General features: G+C 39.3%; 1 protein-coding gene across 2 annotated transcripts in view; it reads left to right on the top strand.

Moving 5' to 3' along the window:
• LOC111584712 (anoctamin-1-like) overlaps positions 1–9621 on the top strand; it is an 83613-nt gene continuing 73992 nt past the window's right edge. For both annotated transcript variants that reach the window (XM_055007462.1, XM_055007465.1), the window contains exon 1: positions 1–321. In XM_055007462.1, the coding sequence (XP_054863437.1) occupies positions 217–321 (105 nt within the window). In that variant the 5' untranslated portion in view covers positions 1–216. The remainder of the gene's footprint in view (positions 322–9621) is intronic.

Below are 9621 nucleotides of genomic sequence, written 5' to 3' on the forward strand. Positions count from 1 at the left end.
GAGAGCTCCACACAGAACTTTGAAGGGGGACAGGCACAGAAAAAGTGACAAGTCACAGGAAAATTTAAGACAGAGGAGGGGCTGTTAACACCAGACACTGTCACTAAGGAGACATTTCAAACAGGAGATACAGAAGAGACACAGGGCAGGAACAAGACTATTCCTGCTGGAAACAGTTCTCCTCTACACCAGTGATCTCTGTTTTAAAACTGGATAATGACAGAGGAAGCAGAAGTGGAAATCAACCCGTATCCAAAGTCTGGATCTGAGCAACAGGCTCCGCAGTTTCTACGAGATGTCATCTTCCACGGCAAGTTCAAGGTGAGTGTTTTTACAAGAGACAAAAGAACACACGATACTGACAACAAGTGAGTACAAGGAAAGATAAGGGAAGAGCCACTTAATTAGATTTTCTAATGTAGAGATATAAAAGTATGGACTGTCCACACACAATATATTTCTGATGATACTATTACAAGTAGTATATAGAATAGAATAGAATAGAATAGAATAGAATAGAATATGCTTTATTGTCATTATACAGTGTATAACGAAATTGAAAAGCTTTTCAGTGCAAGAAATCTTAAAAAATAGTGCAAAACAGTCTATTTACAAATATACATATAAATAACTGAATATAAATAGCAGTTAAAAAGTGAATGAGGTAGGTGGTGTATATTGTACACTTCACATTATATTGTTGGCTGGGTGTGAGACATGACATGATATTTTGATTTGTCCAACATACTTATTTTATTGTAAGTTAAGAGCCAAAACAGACCATCTGCATTGTTTTTAACATCACATTACAGGTCCATTAGTTTGATTTAACTCTTAAACCTCATACACCCAAAAAATGTTGGATGTTGTCTGGTCACAAATTGTTAAGGCACAAAAAACTAAACTCATTATGAATTATAGTGGATATCCCAAAGATTTAAGCAATAACAAATATGTCAAGCTGATTTTTGGGGAAAAAAGGATTCATAAGGCATAAGATAGATCCCTCTATTTAACTGCAGTTGCAGTTGTGCAGCCATTGAAACTACTTTTTAAAAATTTTATAGTATAAACGAGGCAGTTGTTCCGAATAAAAATGACAGAGCTTTTACATATTACTGTGAAAATGAAAAATAGCAATATGCTTTTTGTCTCTTGTCCAGAGAGGATTCCACCACAGTTTTGCTCACATGCAAAGAATAAGCCTGAAGTAATTTGACTACTGATTCCCTGGGCTGTGTTGTGACCTCTGCACCATCACTGCTACCTCATCCATGAGGAAGAGCAAAACAAAGTTTATTCTACTTATTAATAGAGGAACACACTGTTAGAATTAAACACTTAGCTGTTTAATTGTGTGACCTCTCAGGTGGTCCGAGAAACAAAGAATTCCTAAAAGCAGAACTGATAAAATGTCACAAAAATATATTTTGAAGTAAAATAACTTTACAGAAATAGAACTGATAAATTGCTGTAGGTGTACAGCAAACAACAAAAAAGCAAAAGGTTTTCAAAAACAGATCATGATCTCCATCCCAGGTGGCAATGAAACATGTACAATCCCACAAAAGCTCACTATCTCAATGAACCTAGCTAACATGGGCTGCTACTGCATAATAATGAATAAGTCTGCCCATATACAGTGCTTGTATAAAGTATTGATGGCCATTGGAATGTTTCACCTTTTATTGTTTTATTGTTGATTCACTGAATCGTGATCAATATAATTTGGTTTTTTAGTCAAGAGTTGACAAAACAAAAATCATAAATGTAAAATAAGTGACTACACGTTTAAAGAAAAAAACATGTTTAAAGTGACATCTAATTCAACACAGTGCAGTCAGAGGTAGAAGTCACTCATTTGGTGAAATGGAGATCATCTGAGTGCAATGAATGTGTCTCAAATTACTAATTAATTAATGACCTAATTTTTGTCAAATTTGGAAAGAAAGTGTCTTTAAAAACCCCATCCCTAAATCAACACGGGAGTACAAATAAATGTACTAAACTAGTGTGATAACACTGAAAGATTTTACATTTACTTACTCCTCTCTGTTTAAATCATCTTCAGAGAGAATCCTGGACACTTTGGCAGTTCTTTCAAATCTCTGCCACTTGTGGATTTCTCTTCAATCTAGGTTGATCTGTAGTGTAGACATGTTGCCTCAGATCTGTCACCTGATGTTATAAGTAGGCTTTATAAGGGGAAACATGACCGGAAGGCTCAGGTCTTGACACAGCTCATAATTCACACACTATTTATGTCTCATATAGAATTTTCTTGGAAGCTCTGCAGTGAACATAGCAGTTGCCACCCCTACCATCACATGCAACTGGTTTTGTTGAGGTCATGATGATGCTATATTGCATGCTGTTTGAGTGGTTTCATACTGTGGTCATTGTGCTTTTGAATGGTTTTTGTATTTTGTTCAATGTTCAGTACAACTGAGTTGAGCTACAGTGCTGTTCTTAAGTGCTGTACTGCAAAGGTTTGTGCTGTTGTGACAGTTGTCCATGAGAATATTGTGTAGTGGTTGGATAATACCGTGTGTTCTCTTCTGCTCCATGAAGTAGCAGTGCACTGTATTTGCAGTGAAGTGAAAAACCTGCACAGTGCTGCCCACAATGACTAAGACCCTAAAAAGTACAACTGTTCCAAACATGAATTGCACAGTTACTGAGCCAGCCAAAAACTGACAGTGTGCTGCATGATTAAATCTGAAACTCAGCATACATGTCAGAGCAGATCTGTATATATTAAGACTGACAAACCCTCTATGACTGCACCAATAGGTTTCTGGTGATTTTAAAGTACACTGTGGTGACTTAGGCTGCTGTCATTTTGGCAGCATCTGATCCCATTTAACTCCTGGCAATCCAAAAGTGAGCAAAGAAATGAAGTGGGAGTAGAACTCAAGCGAGCCATTCAAATATTCCTGGGCTACAGACTGTCAGTGATTCCACTCATACTGCATAATTAAGAGGATGACTACTTATAGTGATAGATGACTTTTTGTCTCAGAAATTAAACAAGTGAGTTCTATAAAGAATGACCTCCCATATAGTTGTCATTAGAAATCCTTTGGAAACTGACATGATTTTGGAACTGGCCACTTCTCAAGGAGCTGCAGTTTTTGGGACCTTCATGTGGGCTTCATTTATGAGCCCTGAAAGTTTCTGCTTGGTCAAAAAGTGATGGATTGAATTTATTGTATGCTACAATGAATGGTTATTAACATTAAATAATTCAATAATGCAAGTACATTCATCATTTACACTGCATTATATAAAAAATTTAATCTCAAAATATGATTTGAAACACTGCTAAAGAGGGTATGTCCAAAGTTGTAGTGGTTTAGGCATTGTATCTGATGTAGTGCCAGAAGGTTTGAGTGTCGTTTAGCCACAGTATTTATAGGCTCTGGACTTCTAAATGCATTGAGTATCCAGTTACTATTTAAAATTTTGAGTCTTGGGTGTCATATTCCTTTAATGCTTTAAGAATGTAGTGCCCACCTAAAACTGATACAAGCTCCGAAATGCCAGTTGAAGTAAAGTAATAGTTACATTATCTTCCCAAAGTATGATGCTGTTCTGCAATTACATATGCACCACCATGACCCTAGGCAGCTCGCTGTCAGAGCTGAGAATTGCCTTTACTACTGGTCCCAAAGGCCACTTATTTTGTTTTGCTTGAGCTTCCTTTATTAAAGCAACATCACCATCTGTCCTGAAGGTTTGCTTCTGAAAATATTCACAGAATGAAGTTCTATTGGTGTTTTCAGTGGGAAGTTTTTTTCCTCCAAAATGTTCTATTTAAAGGCAGGGTATTGCTATCTAAAGACATGCTAAAAATGTTTGCTGATAACCCCTTTAAAAGTTTAGTGATTACATTGTTAGAAATTATTATTATTATTATTATTATTATTATTATTATTATTATTATTATTATTATTATTATTATTATTATTATTATTATTATTATTATTATTATTATTATTATTAATAATAATAATAATAATAATAAAACATTCTCAGCATGAGTTTTTTTTTTAAAATCTCCTAGAATATGTATGTATTTTTTAAGAATGCAAAATTACATACAAACACATTTGCTTGTACTTGACTAACTAGTTCTAATTTGTAACTTCTTGTTTGGCAGTGGCATGGTAATCAGACTATGGCTAAAATCAAACACAACCACAGTAAGGCAAAGGGCTGGAGACTGAGGTCAGAGCAGAGCAGAAGGAAAAAACAGCAACTACAACGCGGCAAAGTGTATGTGGTAGAGCTGAGTTTTTGTAGGAGTCTGAATTACAGAAATAGATCCAGCTGGACCACCACACTGACAATCACTCACACACAGACACAGGAAGGGATAGACAGAAGACTCATCTCATTTCACTAATTTCAGCCGCCTCTACTCCTCAGTCCATCGTCCTTCTGTCTGTGACCTAAAAATCTATCTTGGTTCATCATCACAAAGAAAGTCTTACTTTGTACAAACCATCTCGAGGACAATGACTAAAGGGCTGAGGAGGCCTGCTGGAGAAGCTAGGAGCCACAGGTGTAGTCTTAATGTGTCCTGACTGAAGTCTTTTCTGCCTTGACATCAAAGAGGTGTGGCACAGCTGGGATATGTAAACCATGTTAGGAACAGGACTGACAAATGTGTGTATATGATATATATCATACAGTATATCAATCCAAATATGTCTTACTCTAAATTTTATAGTACTCATTTGTGTGTCAGAACATTTTTAAACTCCACAGCGCATGTGCAGGCCAAATAAAACTATAAATATATGGCATCTACGTGCTCGTCCAATTCTGGTCTGCTGTAACTTGAATTATAAGATAATATACACTGTAAATTGTCATGAACACTGTTCTGCTCATCTGACAGAGATTATAAAACACAATGATAAATTAATTCATCAAAGGACAGCTGACACAGCTGTGCCACGTCACATTCAATTAACACAGCTTCAAAACAACAGTTCAGAGGTGAGGATGTCTCACTTTGTGAAATGCCTGTTGCCTCAACTTCTCTGTCTATGATTCCTCTAAATAAAGAATTAATATTCAAATTCTGACAATTTTCACGTGTCTCATAGTACAATAATATAAAATGATCATTTCAGAGCATTTTGTTTCCAAAATGTCAAAGATCATTTCACTGTGACATGATAACCTTCTGGGGCTGCACAGTGTGTAGTGGTTAGCACTTTCGCCTTGCAGCGAGAAGATCCCTGGTTCACGTCCCGGCTTTCCCGGGATCTTTCTGCATGGAGTTTGCATGTTCTCCCTGTGCATGCGTGGGTTTTATCCGGGTACTCCGGCTTCCTCCCACAGTCCAAAAATATGCTGAGGTTAATTGATTACTCTAAATTGCCCGTAGGTGTGAATGTGAGAGTGCTTGTTTGTCTATATATGTAGCCCTGCGACAGACTGGTGACCTGTCCAGGGTGTCCCCTGCCTTCGCCCGAGTCAGCTGGGATAGGCTCCAGCACCCCCGCGACCCTAGTGAGGATTAAGCGGTGTATAGATAATGGATGGATGGATGATAACCTTCTGTTAGTTGTGTTTGTGGGCTGCACAGTGGCTTGGTGGTTAGCACTTTTGCATTGTAGCTTCAAGATCCCCTGTTTGCATTCCCACCTTCCCTGGATCTTTCTGCATGGAGTTTGCATGTTCTCCCTGTGCATACATGGGTGTTCTCCAGGTTCTCCGGCTTCCTCGCAAAGTCCAAAGACACGCTGAGGTTAACTGGTGATACTAAATTGTCCGTAGGTGTGAATGCGAGTGTAATTGTTTGTCTGTATATATAGCCCTATGATAGACTGGTACCTGTCCACGGTGTCCCCTGCCTTCACCCTAAGTCAGCTGGGATAGACTCTCCAGCTCACATGGCTAATGGCCAGTTAACAACTCAGAACTCACATGCCTCAAAGTGTGAATTGCTGTGAAATTAGGTGGCCCAACAGCAATGATGGAAACATGAATGGAGAGTCTGCCATGTCAGGAGTGATTTGCATTCACTCCTCTTGCAAAGGATCTTTCATTTCGGTTCGGAATGTCTACATTACTATCATCAAAGGAATGTCCTTGATCCTTCACATGCAGGTGAACAGCTGAGTCTTGTCCTGATGAGCTGCTCTCCTGTGTTGAGCCATGCGCTTGTGGATCTGCTATTAAGTCTCCCATATGTACAAGTCTGTGCACTCTTTGCTGCATTTGACTGCATATACAATGTTGCTTTGTTTGTGTGTTGGTGTTTTGTCCTTGGGTTTTTGCCTCAGAGTGTTACTGGGTCTGAAGTGCACTGGTGTTTGATGTTTGGAGAAAATCCTCATGAGTTGTTCAGGCACACCACATATGGTATAACAACATTGTTCCTCCCGTTCTTTTCATTTCTATTTGCAGTGATGCTGTGCTTTCCCAGATCTTTTTCATGACTTGATGAAGGCCCAGCTGAGATAGCCACAGTTTATCAGTGCTTTCTTAATGTGTGTGTTACTTATCTTTTCCCCTGCATTAGTAAGGACATTTTAGGGAATATTTTTCTTTTGTTATTATGTAACATAATCTGTGGCCCCCACACCATCATAACATCATCCATGCGTTTCAGTAAATACATTATGTCTTAATATTTGAAATGATAAATATTATCAAAACATTCTTTGAATATTAGCTGAGTGCACGTCCTTTAATGTATTATTAGAACTTGTAGGTAATGTTTGTCAGTACTGTGGGTACATTCCTTGCTAGCTGAGCTTGTCAGCTTCTTTGCTTGTTCTGAGCAACCAACACGTTTACCAGGATGCACAGCTAAAGTACGTCATTTTCACACTGCTTCAATTTAACAGTTGCATTGTAATCTTCAGCAGTATGTTTGGTAGCTAAAAGCAGATGGATTCTCCTTTAAGCATATTTTTCTCTCATCAAGGTGTGTTCTTTGGAGCCAACAACATTTGGGATTATGCGCAATGTCAAACACGTGTTTGACACAGCCTGAGAAGGCTATCTTTGTCTTACATTAAAATTAGTCTGATAATCTGAAACATTTAGGTGTGACAAATATTCAAAAATAGAAGATATCTGTCAGGGGGCAAATACTTGTACACTGTAGTATGAAAATTGGGCAGGAAGGGTAGGAAAAGAGTCATAATAATCATCCTTTTATTTAGTGTATTGACTAATCCAGTGCTCCTGTAGGCCGAAAGGAAACGTTTCGATCCATACATTTTCTTCCACTTGTGTGGAACCAAATTTCAATTTCAGCAAGCTAAGCAGCTCATTCCAAAGATCCTTCTTCCCAGCAACACTTTTCAATTCTGCCCAGGGGATCCCAAAGCATTCCCATGCCAGATGAGAGATGCATTCCCTCCAGCAAGCACTGAAGCTTTTAACTCATTCAGAGTGGTCGTAGGCGTCTTGGTGGCCTTCCTCACCAGTCTTCTTCCTTCCCAGTCATTCAGTTTGTGAGGACAGCCACACTCCTTCCACTGCTTAATGATTAAAATAAATTCTGTGGGATGTCCAGTGAAATTGTGGCAGGAATACTGATGAATCAGAGACTGGACCTTCCAGATACAGGTGTTTTTATATAGCTTCAATCACTTGACATACATCAACTGCACTCAGGTGATTTCTATTTCATTAATTATGACACTGTTTGCATCAACTTGCTGGACCTCTGTTGAATTAGGTCAGTCACTTAATGAGTGGTGGTGAATATTTATGTAATCATTTACTTTATCTTATATATCTTTAATTAATTGGTATGATTTTGTCAAAATCTGTTTTCATTTTGATATGAGTTTTTTTCCCCTTCAGATTCTTGTCAAAAAAGCCAAATTATATTGATCATAATTTCATGTATAAAAGCAACAAAAGCGTGAAATATCCAAGGGAGGTGAATACTTTTTAATGGTGGTGTATATACACTATATAGCCAAAAGTATTCGCTCACCCATCCAAATAATCAGAATCAGGTGTTCCAATCACTTCCATGGCCACAGGTGTATAAAATCAAGCACTTAGGCATGCAGACTGCTTTTACAAACATTTGTGAAAGAATGGGTTGCTCTCAGGAGCTCAGTGAATTCCAGCATGGAACTGTGATAGGATGCCACCTGTGCAACAAATCCAGTCGTGACATTTCCTCACTCCTAAATACTCCACAGTCAACTGTCAGCTGTATTATAAGAAAGTGGAAGTGTGTGGGAACGACAGTAACTCAGCCACCAAGTGGTAGGCCACGTAAACTGACAGAGTGGGGTCAGTGGATGCTGAGGTGCATAGTGCAAAGAGGTGGCCAACTTTCTGCAGAGTCAATCACTACAGACCTTCAAACTTCATGTAGCCTTCAGATTAGCTCAAGAACAGTGCTTCAGCAGAGAGCTTCATGGAATGGGTTTCCATGGCCGAGCAGCTGCATCCAAGCCATACATCAAGTGCAATGCAAAGCGTCAGATGCAGTGGTGTAAAGCAGCCTCCACTGGACTCTAGAGCAGTGGAGATGCGTTCTCTGGAGTGACAAATCGCGCTTCTCCATCTGGCAATCTGATGGACGAGTCTGGGTTTGGCGGTTGCCAGGAGAACGAGATACTTGTCGGACTGCATTGTGCCAAGTGTAAAGTTTGGTGGAGGGGGGATTATGGTGTGGGGTTGTTTTTCAGGAGCTGGGCTTGGCCCTTTAGTTCCAGTGAAAGGAACTCTGAATGCTTCAGCATACCAAGACATTTTGGACAATTCCATGCTCCCAACTTTGTAGGAACAGTTTGGAACTGGCCCCTTCTTCTTCCAACATGACTGTGCACCAGTGCACAAAGCAAGGTCCATAAAGACATGGATGACAGAGTCTGGTGTGGATGAACTTGACTGGCCTGCACAGAGTCCTGACCTCAACCTGATAGAACACCTTTGGGATGAATTAGAGCAGAGACTGAGAGCCAGACCTTCTGGTCCAACATCAGTGTGACCTCACAAATGCGCTTCTGGAAGAATGGTCAAAAATTCCCATAAACACACTCCTAAACCTTGTGGACAGCCTTCCCAGAAGAGTTGAAGCTGTTCTAGCTGCAAAGGGTGGACCGACGTCATATTGAACCCTATGGATTAGGAATGGGATGTCACTTACGTTCATATGCGAGTCAAGGCAGGTGAGCGAATACTTTTGGCAATATAGTGTACTTTATGCAGACATGCTCCATTGTGCAAAGCACTGCCGCCTGAACATATATTTGATAGTGACAGGTGACTAACTTAACTTTTCATCATGAGAGATGTTAGAGCAATGTATGTAAAAAATGTGTTTGGTCTGCAGTGATTTTCCCTGCTAGTTTCCTTGTTCTGCGCTCATAGATGTCATTAATAGTATAACTCTCTTCTTCTGACCTGACTGTGTTGTTGTCTACTCCAATTCTGTTGGACTTGCGATGTTGTACTCTTCTGGTACTTCTTCACACTTTATATGTCCCGTAGTTTGTGTTTTGTTGTCCCTGCAGGTACTATATCTCTGGATCTAGAGCTACATGTCTCTAAACTGCAGCTACTGGAATCACAGATCTCCAAAGAATCAGAAATAGAATGGTTTTATTGCCAAGTAGGTTTTCA

The sequence above is a fragment of the Amphiprion ocellaris genome, chromosome 3 (assembly GCF_022539595.1).
Source record: "Amphiprion ocellaris isolate individual 3 ecotype Okinawa chromosome 3, ASM2253959v1, whole genome shotgun sequence".
NCBI lineage: Eukaryota > Metazoa > Chordata > Actinopteri > Pomacentridae > Amphiprion > Amphiprion ocellaris.